The sequence below is a fragment of the Anas platyrhynchos genome, chromosome 5 (assembly GCF_047663525.1).
Source record: "Anas platyrhynchos isolate ZD024472 breed Pekin duck chromosome 5, IASCAAS_PekinDuck_T2T, whole genome shotgun sequence".
Lineage (NCBI taxonomy): Eukaryota > Metazoa > Chordata > Aves > Anseriformes > Anatidae > Anas > Anas platyrhynchos.
The window spans coordinates 44,308,952-44,325,870 of NC_092591.1; the positions used below are offsets into that span (position 1 = coordinate 44,308,952).

Genomic DNA, 16,919 nt, shown 5'->3' on the forward strand with positions numbered 1-16,919 from the left:
CAAAAATGCAAGCACCACAGACAAACTTAAATGAACAAATATTTCCCTTTCTGTACTGGACATGGTAGGATTAAAATGATACCTAACTAAGCACATAAATGAAATGTGTGTGCCTTCTGCAGGTTAGGAAGGGTCTGGTTAGGATGACAATAAAATGTCACTTGACATGCTAAAAGAAAGTACATTAAAATGGTTAGGAGGAAGAGACAAAACATGAAATAAAAACAACACTGCAAACTGCTATAGTTCAGGATTAACAAGGCACGGGGACCTACCAACACAGAATTATCCAACAAGATTTCCTGCACAAAAACAAATGACAAACCAGTCAAGACAAAACCAAAAATATAAATAATCACAGTGATACCAACCATACAAGGAGACCACTACATGAAAATTCAGTATATATTAAAATTCAGAATGTTATCTCAAACGTACCAGAAAATATATTTTATCTTATATTTTATGAACAAATTTAAATCACAAGCCAGCTGCCCTTACAATTAGTACTTAAATAGTACCAAGGCAGCATCATAGCATATTTATTGACATGGTATGCTCATTTTGTTGCACAGTGTCTTGCAGCTGAAAACTGGAGTGTTCACTGCATCATACACTTCCACAGACAAACTCCCTAGAAGGCTGTGCTTACAGAATTTACCTTTAGAGCTAATGTTAGACATGATTCAAAGATATGATTTATATTCTGCTGGAGCCAAAAATTTAACTGACAAGATATGCACCTGTTAGATGCCAAACCCAGTGCAAAAGATCCAGCTGACAAACAAGGCATACTTCAAGAAGCTGGAGAAGGAAAGCTAGATGAAGACATGCATGTGTGCACAGTAAAATACCTAATGAAATAAATGAATAAAGAACTGAACTCATGAACCTGTTGCCCAAGTCATGTTTTGTTAGGGCTAGCATAATGGTCTAAATTCTGTGGGGACCTGAGCCCATGTTATCCTCTAGTGGATGGAGGAGGTACTTTGCAGCTGCAATTGTGTTAACGTGCCTAATGCTACATTTATAAATAAATAAATACAAAGAGAATGTCTAATTCAGAACTTAATAAGTTTGAAGACAAATTTTCTGCAAACCTTGGAGGAGTAGGGTAGAAAGATCGCTTATCTGACAACAGATTCTTTGCCTCTCTGTTTTTCTGCCTTAAATAATGAGTGCAGTGATGAACATCCACAGTATCTGATGCCCAACTTTTATACTTTACTTCTGCTTAAGACTTCAAAATGCCTTGCAAAGGAGGAGTGTCACACTTTGGTTACCACATATAAAAAATTAAACTGATGGACAATGACTTGCTGAAAGTCATCCTGCATGCCAAGTACAGTCTAGGGCAGATCTTAGGGCCAACCAATGGTTTCCTCTGCTTCCCTACCGAGATGGTGACGTAGACATTGGAAACTATATGGATGCATGGTGAATTTTACAAATACATCTGCTTGTGCAACTATCTTCTCACTGAACTGCAAAGCACACATTCAAATAATCTCCATTTATGACACTCACGAGTGACATATTGACATGTCCTGAATATCAGCAACACCAGCCTTAATTCTTTAAGAACTTCTTTACCATGAGTAAAGTTCAACCATGCAAGGCCCCTGACTTTGGTGGATTCCTCTTCTGTGAAGCTCATTAAATTTCTGAGGGTGAAGATAATGTGTGTACAGATGCACAACCACATACACCAAAGCCATCAAGTACACATCTTAATTTAGAAATTATTACTTTAAAGTTTATAAGGTACTTTGTGAAATACTTGAGATAATTCCTAGAAATAATAGAAATTTTATAACATCATATAGACAAAGATTTCATCGTAACAACCTATTTATTCATATCTACTTGGTATTAGTTAGACATACATGTATCATACTGTACATGAAAGCAGACTGTAAACTCCATGGACTTTCACATGATCCCAAATCCTAAACACATCCTCTGTGCAAGAGAGTGACTCATTTGACTTGTTTCAACTCTATCAGTGTAAGAAAAATAGTGCTTTGCCCAGAGAAGAGAAAATTGTAGCTGATGCATGCTAGAAGAAAGAGCACTTTAGATTACTTCCAGCTCTGCAATTAGTATATACATGCCTATGACAATATGAATCTGAAAGTTTGTCCTTCAATTTTTCCTGGCTCCCACAGGCATCTTTGTAGACAAATGGAATGAAGATAAATGGAAGGTATCTAAACTTGATACAAAGCCAATATATGGTCAGAATTGATATACAAGCATTACCCAGGGGAAGATGTAAATAAGAGCTGTGTTAAGATAGACAACACAGATTTAAAATAAACACACACTCACTTTGTCTTTATTTTGTCTTTATTTATGGGGAGACTAGACAGAGTTTTACTTAAAAACAAACAACAAAACCCTAACCCCTAAAAAAGACACAAAGGCTAGTAACTACCAGAAAATGATTGTTATTTTCTGAATAGAACTAACTATCTGGGAGCCACTCAAAGACAGAGGTACTCTGGGAAAACAAACAAAAAGCAGTAAGCAAAAGAACCCACCTCTTTGTCAAACAGGGTTGAAAAATGTTTTTTTCTTAAGACCTCATTTCAGTCTATTACTTAAGTAAGTGTCAGAAAATTTTATACTGGCTACCAAGATGTTAGTACTCTAAATCATTAGTACTGAAGACATTACAAAACATAGAAATCTACAATTTTTCACCGTCATGCAAGAAAAAACCAACAACAAACAAAACCCATCCTCAACAGTTAGTATACACACTGTTTTTTGTTTCTTCTCCCTTCCCCCTCACCCGCTTTTTTTTTTTTCCATTTTTATTTCTTTACCTAAGACTGAAATACAACTGATGAAAAATTTTGGCGAGTTAAAATAGCTGTTAAAATCCAGCAAAAGATTGTAATGGATAGTATGTTCTAACAGACAACTGGCCTGATTAAGAACAGCAGAACACATTTTCAAGCAGTTCAGAAGTACAAGATTTTTTTTACAGTGTGCTCTCTTATAAAGAGGAGGCAGAAACAGAGAAAATAACCAGAAACACAGAGAATATTTGCCTAAAAAGAACACCCTAGATCACTTACACTGGTTAAAGAACCATCTGCATTTTTTAATCTGAACATGATATTTTAAAATACAACTAGTATTGTATTGATATAGAGTAGTAAACATATACTCACACATAGGCAGCTTACAAGGCTAGACAAGTTGACATGACGTGGAGCAAACATGTGAAGCTGCTGAAGACAAGAGATGGCTTGAGCCTGAACAAGGCAGTCAGGATTATCTTGCATCACTGCACAGCCCAGGAGACAGGAAGTTCTTAAGGCTGAAACTGTCGCACTGCTGCCTATATTCAGAAGAAAATACGTTAGCTTGTTTGTTCTTTGAAAACACCAACTTTTCTTTCAAGACATAACCCATATTTTCCCCAAGCTACCTGTAACTCTCATCCTCTTGAAGAATACTGTGTGTATCTGTTATACTCTGATATCAATGAATCTTATTGCTCTGTGGAAATTTCAGTGTTCAGGTAAGTAAAATTTGATGTATCATTTTAGGTAGCCAAATTTTATGTGCCTGCATCACAGCTAAGAACGACTGGCACCAAAGTTTTTATGATGTAATACCTTATGTTTTCATGCTACATGTAAGAATTATCAGCCCAATGCAAGGCTTAGAGAACCATTTCAAAATAAAGAAAAGATGTCAAAAAGAAACACTATTTTTGGAAAACCAGCAGCCACATCAACTTGATGGCATAAACTCACGGTCCATGAAATGCTGCTGAATTACAACAAGGAAAAAACTTCACAGATGCTTATTTGCTTATTAAATTTTAATTGCACATCCAAACAGTGTTTCATAATTTTGATGCTTAAACCAAAAAAGACCGGCAATACTGTATAATCCATACCTTGCAACTCAGGGCCCAGTGTGGTAATCAGTGCATTTAAACAGCGACCAAGGCTTTGGTGAACTTCAGTGTAGGTAGGAGGCACAGTCAACAACAACATCAGAATGAGAGATAAGGTAGGTTCCACGTGCACATGATACAAGGGGCCAGCTAAATCTACTATCAATGACAAAGAGTGTAGGGCCCATGCCTGTAAAATAAAAGAAGCAACCATGTTATGGCTATACGACAGAATAAACTTAACATCTTTTAAAAATTGATAGTGCAAAGAAATTCAATTTGTGTGATAAAGAAGTTGTCCTTCTAGGCTCCCACGGGACACACGGAAGTGTTTTAGAAAGCACTTTTGAGAACCAGGTGCTTAGTAAGCCATTTTGAATATTTCATGAGGAACTTTGTTCTGCAATTAAAGAATTGTTTTAAAAAACATCGTTCTTCATTTCTAAAAAATAAATTAATGGCAGGTTAAATTAATGTTATTATTCCTCACACACATTGTTTGTAAAATGTCTTATAGTCCCACGTGCAAGAACAACAGAACTACCAAAAATATTACAAGAGTGACTAAAACATGGTTTGTTTTTATCTTGATTATTTTGCACCAATAGCCACATCTGTTTCATGCCAGCATACAGTGCTTCTCTAAGTAAAGATAATGTAGATAAGGCTTAAAATAATTCTTTAACTGGGATTTAGATGATCACATGCAATACAATCAATGTTTCTTAAAGCTATTTTATTAGATAGTTTTAGACAGGAATAATCTTCAAAACATCTTGCTTTATTCAAGGAACTATCTTGACCAAGTTCTATAGCATTCAAGCTACAAATCCATCATTTACTATGTAATCCTTTACGGAAAAATGCTGTGAAGCATACATCATAGCAGAGACCAAAACTGACAAGAACAGAAAAAACAGGTACCATCTCAAGGTCAAGATAGAGGTAAAGATGAAATTAATCAATTCCTAAAACATTTCATCTTGTTTTTGAAGCCAGCATATTTTAGCCTTATGATCCTCATTGATCATTCAAAAAGAACCTCTTGTATCTCATCATAGTTCTTTCTTGGAAGGTAGATTTTGAGCATGGGCTAACAGTTTTCATTGCTGCTCCAGCCATCACCTGCGAGTTATATCTAACAGATTGTGAAGTGTTATCTTTACACAAAAAAAACTTACACTTCAAAACATAAATAAATTCATTTGTAACAGAATGTTTTTAGATAAGTGTACCTGTACATCAGGAGAAGTACTATCCTGAGATAAGGTATAAAGGATTCCAACGCATGCATTCAGGTGCTGAGTAGAACCTATTCCTCCTAAGTATCTATACAGACATCCCAGAGCCAAAGAATGGCCTGTTCTTGATACCACATCTCTAGCAGATTTTAGCCTAGTAATTATAAGAAAAGAAAACTGTTAATTTGATCTCTAAGACTGATCTTATGCAATACGCACATCTACAAATGGAAAGTGTAATACATCATCAGCCAAGTCTTTTATTAGACATTGTTATATTGCAGAAATTTTAAGTTTACCATCTATCATCTGAAAGTAGCAAGATATACTTAAACAATGTCATTAGAACATCAGCCCATCTAATTCATTTGACAGTCTACGTGCTTGCTTAGACCATCATCTTAAATAGTAAAAATAAGAGCTGTATGTAGAAACAAGGCAACGCTTTTTCCTGTTAATTTCTCAGGTAACATTAAATTTAAAAAGACATACAGATTTTGTGCGTGTTCTTTTAATTATCATCATACCGGGGCCCGGATATATTTCAAGTATTTTTAAAAACTTAACGAGTAATTTACTGTTTGTTTTTTTTTTTGAACTTACTTGTCAAAACTAACTTGTGCTAATCCAGCAGCGAAGGCACTGTCAGAAACTACCTGTGCCAACCTGGCCCAACACTCTGCAGCAGCACACCTTAGAAGGGGATTATTGCTTTCCAAGGCACCCATTACCAATGTAAGAGCAGACCTTTTAACTTCTTCTGGACCTAAACTTCCCTTGCAGTTGGCCAAGTGCTAAAAATAGACAGTAAATATATTAAACTTCAATGCAGTACAGTAATCAAACGTGTTTTTCTGTCAGTCGTGAGAAAAATTCAAGATCTGCAGAAGGAGTTGGATTTTATTCCCCTCTCATCTGAGGAGTTCCTTAATTTTTACTTGCTGTTTGAGAGTTAGAAGTCTAACTCCACATAAGCAAGCATATCATGCCATAATATCAACATTCTGATTTTTAAAAATAATGGATAAACTGTAGAAGAACACAATAAACCAACACCCCAGCAAAAAATTCAAGAAACATAAGGAAGGAAAATAGTGACAACAGAATAATAACAAAGGAAATCAAAAAATCCCAGTCCAAAATAAAAAAAAAGAATATGAGCAAAAACTAAACCAGTTGAATTGCATACTAAATGTGCCAGAAATACTAACGCTGTATAACGAGAGGTCTTGCCTATTATGAAAACATTTTGTCTTATTTTGAAGAAAATCTAAGGAAATTATGACAACTGCACATGAATAGAGGAAAACACATATAAAGCAACAGGGAAAACCAAAAAACAGCTGATAGCAATGAGATGTTTACTCCTCTTTACTTGTCTTTATCTCTACAGTATGAAATATGAAATAAACAGTGATACAAACAGAAACGATGCTAACAGAATTTTTCGATCTATTTCCTACTGGAATTACACTAGTATGGATTGTAATATGCTATAGTGTACTAAAAAAGTTTTTTATCACCCTTTAATGTCAAAAATGGAAAAAAATAACTGTGACTATTCAGTACTTCAGGAATATGACACTACAAATAATGCCACAGAAAACAGTAGGGCTAATTTTTACCTAGATGATTAATCAAAATAACTTCTACAAAGACACATTTGAACCAAAGCAACATTTTAGGTTGGGAAAGTGAAAGACAAACAATGGAGAGAAACAAAGATTTACCTTCAAGGAAGTAGAAAAGGCTGACACAACGTTTAATTGTACTGTTTGTTGCCGTGATCCTTTTGTTTGCTTTATGGAATTCAACAACTGTTCTAACACCTGGAGCCTTAAGCAAAATGAGAAAAAAACTCACAGAATTAAGAAGTGAAGGAAAAATCAATCTGTCTTTTTACTTTATAACACATATCAAACACATATACAAATATGTATAGAGAAAGAGTTAGAACAAATATTTTAAGTCTCAAGCCTTTTCCTTCAACTGGCATCCTATTACTATTTTTTTTTTTTTTAAATATTCCCTATCACATGATCATACTATAAGATCATGAGCTTTTTACTTTTGTTCCCTTATAGCTTATATATTTGCATATAATTGCTGGTATTTGAGTAACATAAGACATACTATTAAAAGGTACTCTATATGGGAATGGTATATTTTGCCTTATAATTGAGAAAGGATGAGTTAAAAAAAAAAAAAAAAAGTCTAGTTATATGCAGCAAATAATACAGGTATTGAGAAATGGGTGAAGAACAACCAGCAACCTGGTGACAGGAGAGGGTAAAAAGCCCAGACAAACTGAGAGGAGGGGGAAAGGAGTTACTCAAGAGAGAATGAAGATGGAAATAAGAAAAACATAATATGAAGCACATAATATTAAGCATGGGGCAGTTTTACTGGCAGGTATGCATATATAAAAACAACTGCCTTGGGATTACAATAAACAAAACTCCATACAGTGACAGAGTAGCCAATCTAAGCAGTGAAGACATCAAGACTCAGAACTCACATGCTGAACACTCATCCTTTACAGGAAATTACAAAACCATCTTCACGTACAGGGATTGTGATTTGAGGATTAACTACAAGTGGCCTTAAAAACACCAAGGTATGTTTAATTAAAAAATAATTTATTTGCTGTGATGCTACATTTAAGAAAATTACCAACAGCATGATGAACAAGTACCAGCATGCAAAAATGTTGATGAATTTCATGCCTCTGCAATTGGTATACTTATGTGGCAATCAAAATGCCATGTGGGCAGTGGGAAGACATATACAGATACACAAAACCCAAGAGAATTATCTCATTCCTTTCAGCCTTCTTGTACCTTTACAGAACTGTATGAAGACATATACTTGTTTCTCTCCATTTGTTTTTTATGCAGAATGAGGCAGTGAAAGGGTTAATTTTTGCTGTGACTCATTACCTTTTCCCCTGTTTTGTTTCAAAATGTTTGGTAATTGGGTATTGTACTATAATAATTGCGTAATTTTTTTTTTTTATTGTTCGGGCTTTGAAAACAAAAGTAGTATTTTTCTCGGTCAACAGAATTTATTATGACGACACTAAACTCTTACTGGATGTGCCTTTTTATTGTAAGCACCTTTTAACAGAATGTCTAACCATTTTCTAGTCTGAATAATGTTAGTCAAATAGTTGACAAAATCCACTCATTGAAAATTCACTAATTTTTTCAGAAACTTCTTTGGTATTCAATCTCAAGCACACTGACCATCTTTTAGCATCTCCCAAATTCCCCAACAGTTGAAATTACTACTTTACCTGTGAGTTTCTGCTATATGGGAAAAAATAACTCCAAAAAGACGAGTTGCTGCACTGACAACAGACAATACAGGAGGTAGTGGTTTAGGTATTGAATCACGCTTTGCAACTTTCTCATATATTGAGTAGGGGTCATACTCCAGGCTGCCTCCAGCTACGCTGTTACCTAAAACGAGCTGCAAGATACAAGTAACCAAGTCATAACCAGCACTGACCTAAATAATTCGAACTGAATGAGAACACAGTGCCACCAGTATATTAGGCCAAGAAGTACCTGCTCTTCAATAAATCGGTGGTCAGTCTCTTGCAGTAAGGGACCAAGTAAAAGGAGATCATCTTCATGACAAAGGGGTGGAAGCAAGAATGTGGAGGCATCGATCTGGCCATCTGGTATAGTTAAGTCTGCAACCAACTCTTTCAGGACAGCACAGAAGCTTCCTTCAAATGAAAGAAAAAAATATTCAAAAATTTCAGTTAATTACTTGCCATGTGCAACTTTATGAGCAAGAACATATTTATTCTGAAATAGCAATATCCATCTAACATTTTTCTGAAGTTCCCAAGTAGTTAACTGGAGAACACTCTTCTTCCTACAGAGAAAACAGAGCACTACTTAAGGTAAACAAACTCAGCATACAGTGATCTAGAAGATGAAAACCAGAAACCTTTATCTTTACAGAAGGCATAATGCCACTGGTTAGGTACATTTACAGTTAAAATAGAGGCAAAAAGGCACTTAGAAAGACAGACATATTTCTACCACAAATATGCTGAAAATTAGTGCTGTGGAATGTGTTACATAACCAGGCAGGAATACTTGGACTTGGCAAGCAGAAGCCATTTAAACCATGCATAAGGTTGGTAACTAACCAAAAGCTACAAACTGTGCTCCACTATTCCAGGAGTTTGCACTCGTACAAAGCAAACCATGCAGAATTTACTCTGCATTACATTAAGATAGTTTAGACTAGTAATTAAAATTTTCATATATTTTTGTGTCTAAAAATTCAGCCAAGACTGTACATTATTATACTTCAAAAAAACAACATCAGACATTCAGAGTCAGACTACTTCAGATTTTTTTAAACCATCCCCACACTGAAAGAACCTTTTCTGCTGCTAAACCATGCCTGCAGAGAAAGGCCTCATGTATTTGATAAATAGTACTGAAAACCACTGCAGAAGTGATCTTAAAAGTGTATACATATTCTTCATACAAGTGTTACATACGACTTTCAAGATTGCAAAATCAAGGTGTAACGAATTAGGAAATGCCATCACTATAGGAGACTTAAGTCCACACATCCATTCCTTGGCATTCAGTTTTCTTGTTAGATGTTCACACCATTACCCTGTAGCACTGAAGTTGCTTATACTTTCTCAACACACAGAAGCTCCAAAAAGTGCAACACCACAGTTGCCACCACGTCTCTCTATCCTGCTTCTGATTAGCCTCTGACTAAAAAGCAAGTATGTCATTTTTTTCCAAAATGCTCAACTCAAATCTCAATTTTTAAATGACAGCACTGTCAAATATATTCCAAGACGCAGATAACTGTGTGTCAAAGGGACAGAAAATCAGTCTTAAAAAACAACAAAAAACCCCCACCAAATTAAGAACAACCAGAAACTGCTCTTTCATGAGTTGTTATATATCACAATAGAATAAAGCAAAAGTGAAAAATCTCTTTTCTAAGAAAACAGTTTTCCAAATCAAATTTAATGGTGATGCTCAGCATTTTTAACAGAGTTATTCTAACAAAGTAAACATTTATTTTAGTTCCAGCCACTTAACCATTCTCATCGTGCCAAATAATACTATCTCAGCATAAAATGGATCCAAATTTTGAGCCAGAATGCTGTTCTAGCATTGCAACCATTCATCTCATCCTATTAAGGAAGAGAAATGAATGCTTGCATTCCATTTTATGGTTTAGACAGGAGAACATAACAAGCACGAAAAGCTGAAGAATGTAAAGAACCCTTATGAGCCATATGATAAAAAGCCATTAATTTCAGATCACAGAAAACAGAAGCAAAACTAATAAACAAATTATAAACTACCTGTGTGCAACTCTCATATTGAACATAATAATTAAAAATTGAATATTAATTCACAAGAAAGCAATGTTTTAGCCTTAAAAACATAAGCACATTATCATCCAAAACTAACAACACATGAAAGTGATCTAGAACGAGAATCATCACGTTCGAAACAAGAACACCTTTTTCCAGCCTGACAAATGCTTATTTTCTATCTTCTACATTGCAATGTTTTAACCCTTTGCACATGACCAAAGAAAGCAACTAAAACATTAAGAGTTTTTCATTGCTGTTCAAATTAACCTAATATATTCTCATGTCTGTCAACTGTTAAAATAATTTCAATAATCAGGTTCTACTCTTGCACGCTCACAGTAAGCCTTCAAAACTCCACTGTTTGATCTTCCTGGTGACTGGAAGCATTGAGAGAAAAACATCATTGATGAGGAAAGAGAGCAGGAAAGAACCAAGCAAAACCTAAACCAGCCCTAGTATCACAGACCTCAGAAATCTGAAGGTTTGAGTTCAGAAATAGGCTTAGATCTATGATTACAAACTGTTTCCAAACATTTCTTTTGTTGGATACTTCGTTTTCTTCCACATTTTTGTTTATTTGTTTTTAGATCCACACTGTTTGCAAATAATTGGACTTAAAACTCAAAGTTATATTCAGCCCTCCTCAACAAAAAGAAACACTTTCAGGTTTCTAGCCTCTGGCTAACTACCTGGATCTAAGAAAGTGAAAATTAAAGAAATAAAACAGGTGAATGCTTCTCGTTCAGTGTATCACTCTGAGCCATGCAAAATGTGCCAGGTTGTGCAACACTTCTATTTGTCCTTGTGATAATAACTAACATTAGACATAGAAGAAAGCATCCAGAGTTCCATAATCATATTGTTTTCCCAATCATTTATTTTTTTAAATATATTTTTTAATTTGCTGTTTCTCCATGAAACTGTCATACTAGAAATACTATGGAAAAGAGGTATTTCTTATAATCTTTTCCTTAAAAAGGTTTTTAGCATTTCTAAATGACACTTACATAATTAAAATACAATATAGCTTGAAAATAAGCTCTTGCAATATATCTTTTTTCCATTCTTTCCTCAGTCCCACACAGCTGTATTACAAATGGGTGAACAACTCAGACACTGTGTGTCAAACTAGCGTTTTGATTCTAAGTGCTATTTACAAAGCTTTCAGCAGCATGCCAACTTACTTATAACCTATCTTTTAAACTTTCTTTTTCTTATTGGTTCTAGATTGCAACACCCTCAGCTAGGACGCTGCTTTTTCCCAAGACTCAGATGTTATGCATCAGACGGTAAAATACTATTTTTCAACAGTTAGACTATGCAAAAGTCCTAAGCAAACCAAAAAACTGTCAAACCTGCCCAACCTCAAACACCTGCATTCTATGAAATTTTGTCCCCTGTAATGAAAGAAGAAAAGAAAGAACTTGCTTTGAGGGATGAAGGTGATATTTCAAGCTTTTAAGCTGCAATTCACGCATTAGTATTACATATGATGTATAGCGAGTGTTATATTCAGACCTGAGACATGACAATGACTAAGACAGAGAAATCAGTGATTTATCCTTATGAGGATTCCTTTAGCAGTTACCACTAGATGGAGCAGATTATTTGAGTAAGCATTTCCTCCATGATACAGAGGACACAACTAACTCAATGACTTGCTGGCCCATATGGGCCCATAATAAATATGGCCTGGCCCCATATGGGCTGGGTTGTATTTCTTTCAGTCTATAAAGTATTGTGTGGCAAGCTACTCACATGACAATTTAAAAACTACAAAAATAATGTTTTAGTTGATCTGGTAGTAGCTATGGTATTAGATTAGATTTTAAATATGGCAAGTTATATTCTGCTAAAGAACAGTGAGTCTGTTCCCAGATTCTATTTACATGTTTCTTTAAATACATTTTTAAAATAAGCAATAAGGATAAGATTAATATATCTGTTATACATAAGTCTTCTTGAGGCAATTACTCTCTCCATCTTTAGAGATCTTCAAAAGCCATCTGCACATGGTCCTGTGCAAGCTGCTCTGGGTGTCCCTGCTTGAGCAAGGGGGTTGGATCAGACAACCTCTACTGGTCCCTGCCAGCCTTAGCCATTAAAAATAGCAAGGCTGTCTACCTTCAAGTTTCAACTAAAAATATCACATAAGTCTGTATTTCTAGTAGAAGATGGAAAAAAGGAAGAAAGTGAACACCAGCTTTTCAAAATCACTGTGACTTCACTACAATTTCATCAAATACAAACAGATGGACTAAATTTGTTAGAAAAGTTGAGACTAAATTTTGCTAGCTGAAAATATGTTGACCAAAAATTTAAAAATAAGACCATGACATTTTTAAACAGATTTTTTTGTAAGAAAAGTACTTACCTTCATATGTTTTTGGAGGCAATACTGCCAGTAATTCATAAAGTTTATGTCTGTAAACTGTTGATGATGTTTTTAAGGAATTTCCATATGACTTACATATTGAAGAAAGCCTTAAAATACAAAAAGGATATTAAGACATTTTAGAGTTTAAGGATTATGCATTACTGGTTTCATTTGTATTAGACTCTACTGAATACTTCTAAAATCTATACATCTTGTAGGTGCAGTTTTGATTTGCACTAGCAATAGCAGAAGGCAAACTATTTATTTCACATCCTCTGGCAGAACCTCTTGGTGGTCCATTCCCAGTCATTCCTTTTATTTAATACTCGAGAAATAAATTAGGTTTTCTGTTGCCTTTGGTTTTACCTATATTTATTACCATTAACTTTTTTTTGTGCATATATGTTCTGTGAGCTAGAATTTAGAGCCCAAACTCATTCAATCACTACTTAGTCTGAAATAAAGGCAAAAGTTCAAAAATTACAAAACCCTTTACAGTTTTTTTGTCAATTTATTAAACTTTTTGTCCCCGGGTTTTCTTGAACTTAGCTTTTGTTTTTTTATTAAGAATGACCACAGATATACACAAATGTTTATGTTAAATAAAAAAAAAGCAGAATAAAGACATTAAATTAACAAAAGCATACAATAATTTCTTCCCTTAGTTTCTTTATGTAATACTTCAATACTTAAGACATTATTATGCCAGCCAAAGCCTTCAGCTATACAGCTAAATCCTATACTCTACCTTCTGTTCTTTTGAAAAGAAAGTTCTTAACGTGCACTAAATCAGTTACAAGCGAATTGCTCTGTAGCTTTTCAGAATCAGAATCTCATTTAACAGTTTGATACACTTACTGTGTCAATAAATCAACAGCACTTGGGAGAGGAGGAAGAAGTCTCTGAACGACTTCATCCGTAAGAAGACCAGCACAGTGGGAAACAAAGCTTTTGATAGCTAAAAAAAGGAATTGGAATTCAACGTAATTAAAGTGAGATATATAGAAAAAAATCACATAATTACCTCACTTAAAATTTAAAAATGGAAGAAAGCATGAGGAAAAAAAAAAAAAGGGTTTGACCAATAATTTAAGATACTGATAAAATCATAAATGAAAAAATTGCATTCACAGATGCATTATTTTGTTGTCTCAGCTTGAATATTTGTACTTCGACTTATAGTTGCATACATGAATGCAAGCATTTTTCTGCTATGAACTGAGTTATTGAATACGACTCAACTTCATGATAACTCCATGACAATTATAATAAAACAAAAAGAAAAAAAATGGGAAAAGGATGATGATCAGACTACCTACTGCTTATATTGTTAGTTTTTGCTCTAAGTTTAGCTTAATTACTGGAGTTTAAGAAGCAACTTATATGTAAACTAAAGTATTTTTCACTGTTTACAGAAAATTAAACTTGAATTAATATTCAAGACAATATACTGCATAAAAGCTTAAAATATTCTTGAAAATATACAGCATAAAAGGCATACTTCCAAAATAAACAAATATTTAGAGGTTCAGGTTACTTCTAAAATGAAATTACTGTTGAATTCCACGCTTTCTGACATATTTTAATAGTGAGAGAATGGTGATCTCTGCAGCTCACATCTCTCCTATGCAAAGGTCTCTTTAATACTTCAGAGTACATGACTGCAACACGTTAATATCTGAAGAGCAGTGAAATGGTCTTTTGAAAACACAAATTCCCAACATTTCACAATGAAATGCTCTCATAAATTTGTTTGACTGATTCACCAAGCCTATTTTGCTTACAGTAACTCAAATATTAGGTAACAGAACTGTTATTTACTGAACACAGTAGACTATACAAGCAACAAAAAATATCCTGGTTTGTGTCCTCAGATGCTACTGTGATATGCATGTTAAACAGCATCAACAAGAGAATCCTTCCTGATACCACCTACTGCTTGGAAAGAACCAATTTTAAGAACAAGAGGAAAAATCCTCTTCCGTAACATATTGTTTTAATTTTTTGTTTTTATTTATTTTGCGATAATGAAACACATGTATATAGATTCACATAGGTAAATCACATAGGTAAATGTATATGTACACACACACAAGCTTGTAATGTTGGAGAATGAATACAATCTCTACCACCCAGTGAAAAAAATCAATATGAATTATCTTTGTTCTTTCAGATGGAAAACCTAACTACCATCCCAACTATAAAGGCAGCACAGCCCACTTACCACAGAGAGCACCAGCACGGCCTTCCAGTGTTACTTGCCATGTAAAAGAATCTCCTCGTGTCTTCTCTGTTTCTAGGTCTTTGGGGGATGATGGGAAGACGCACTTCCACAGTAACAGCATTCGTGGCAGATGGTGCTGGACAACTGCAGGACCTGTAGGTATTGACAGCTTTCATACCAATGTGAAGACCCATAAAGTCTTATTATGTGAAGACCCATAAAGTCTCATATTCCCCTTTTGTATGTTCACCAAATTACAGCCGCAAAAAAGATCTTTATGCTACTTTCCTAGCCTACTCACATATCATCGGTCAAATGTTCCCTTGGTATTCCATTTTCATACATGACTACATACCCACTGACACATTTACTAGTAAGCCACCAAGTCAGCTACAGCCTCTGCCTTACTAAGCACAAACCCTGGAGATCACCAGCATAGAAGAGATACAATGCAATAGCAACATGCAGAAAAGCAAACATTTGTTATAGTTTAATGTACTGTAGTAATGTACTTGTAGTACAAGAGAAAACTGAGAGCCACTAGGCTGAATTAATAGCTGAAAACATAAAAAGTTTAATATATGAACAAAGCTGTCAACACACATTCTTAATTAGTAGTTTAATATTAGAGTCAATAATCTGACCAGTAATACATATCAGAAAGTTCATTAATATTTCAAGTATCTGACAAGAGGGAAATATGCTCTTCTTATTCATTTTGTGCTGGGACAAATCTTGAAATAAATACTTAAATCAATAAATAATCACTGTAAATTTTTGTAACCACAAGGACATTTGGTTAGACTGACATGGAAATTTTACTTCCCATATTTAATTAATAGCGGTCCCAACCAGTCAATATTTTTTAGACTGGATTTCCAATGACCTAATAGTGAATTTTAAAGTAATGGCATTTTTATTTTAGAAAATTTTCCTACATATTTACATTGTTATTTTAGAATTATTTTGCAGTGGTAAGTGAAATTAAACATTGGAAGAAATAAACTCAGAGACAGAACACTGAACAGGCTAATTTAGCTTAAGTAAAATGCACTAAGCCATTTACCTAACGTCATGAGGGCAGCTATCAACAGCCATCCAGCCTGTGTTCGCTGCACTGAAATGCGACTGTTCTGAGAAGCAGAACACAACAACTCTTCTGCTACAGTCATGATTACCTTCAAAATTAAAGAGAAAAACAGAGCATCAGCATCTTAGTAACTAATTGAAATGCTTTTTCAATTGTATTTGCTATTTCATTGTCCCCAAATACAATGTCATCTTCCTCTCAGGCTATGGCAAAAAACTGAGGCTTATAAATGAGCAATGACAGACTTCAGTACTAGTCTAGGATGGCTTCAATAGTTGCTGTGGGGTACCAGCTAAGTTACTTAGCTTCTTCTCCTTTTACCAATAGTAAAAGGAGAGCTGATAATTCTCTTTAATCCTTACCATACATATTACTGTGAGTTCTGATACTCTATTTATACCATTATATAGAAAAAGGATACCATAAGACCTATGAATTACAGCTCAGAAGTCTCAAGAGGAGTAAAAGATCTTTTTATCCTTTTTTTAGCATAAATCCTACAATTCTCATTGAAAGTTTAGAAATCAACAAATAGTATGATTAAATAAGCAAGTTCGAAGTGTATGCTAAGGCATAATTCAATCCTGTCTGATCTTCTCCACAATAATTGCATGTGCCTACTGATGTGCTACATGCGAAGTAATGATCTTCACTTGCTACCAAAGCACAAACTACCTAGAATTTACAGGGAAGA

The 16,919-nt window shown here is 34.6% G+C and overlaps 1 protein-coding gene across 11 annotated transcripts in view; it reads right to left on the reverse strand.

The window, feature by feature from the left end:
• Positions 1-16,919, reverse strand: part of HEATR5A (HEAT repeat containing 5A) — a 62,572-nt gene that overhangs the window by 19,789 nt on the left and 25,864 nt on the right. For 8 of the 11 annotated variants that reach the window (XM_027457709.3, XM_027457711.3, XM_027457707.3 and 5 more), the window contains 12 exons: positions 16,202-16,313; positions 15,136-15,288; positions 13,770-13,869; positions 12,909-13,018; positions 8,730-8,893; positions 8,456-8,631; positions 6,891-6,996; positions 5,764-5,954; positions 5,155-5,314; positions 3,920-4,109; positions 3,183-3,352; positions 276-302 (listed from right to left, as the gene is read on the reverse strand). In XM_027457709.3, the coding sequence (XP_027313510.2) occupies positions 276-302; positions 3,183-3,352; positions 3,920-4,109; positions 5,155-5,314; positions 5,764-5,954; positions 6,891-6,996; positions 8,456-8,631; positions 8,730-8,893; positions 12,909-13,018; positions 13,770-13,869; positions 15,136-15,288; positions 16,202-16,313 (1,659 nt within the window). The remainder of the gene's footprint in view (positions 1-275; positions 303-3,182; positions 3,353-3,919; positions 4,110-5,154; positions 5,315-5,763; positions 5,955-6,890; positions 6,997-8,455; positions 8,632-8,729; positions 8,894-12,908; positions 13,019-13,769; positions 13,870-15,135; positions 15,289-16,201; positions 16,314-16,919) is intronic. The other 3 variants (XM_072038928.1, XM_027457713.3, XM_027457712.3) reach the window with 1 other exon arrangement.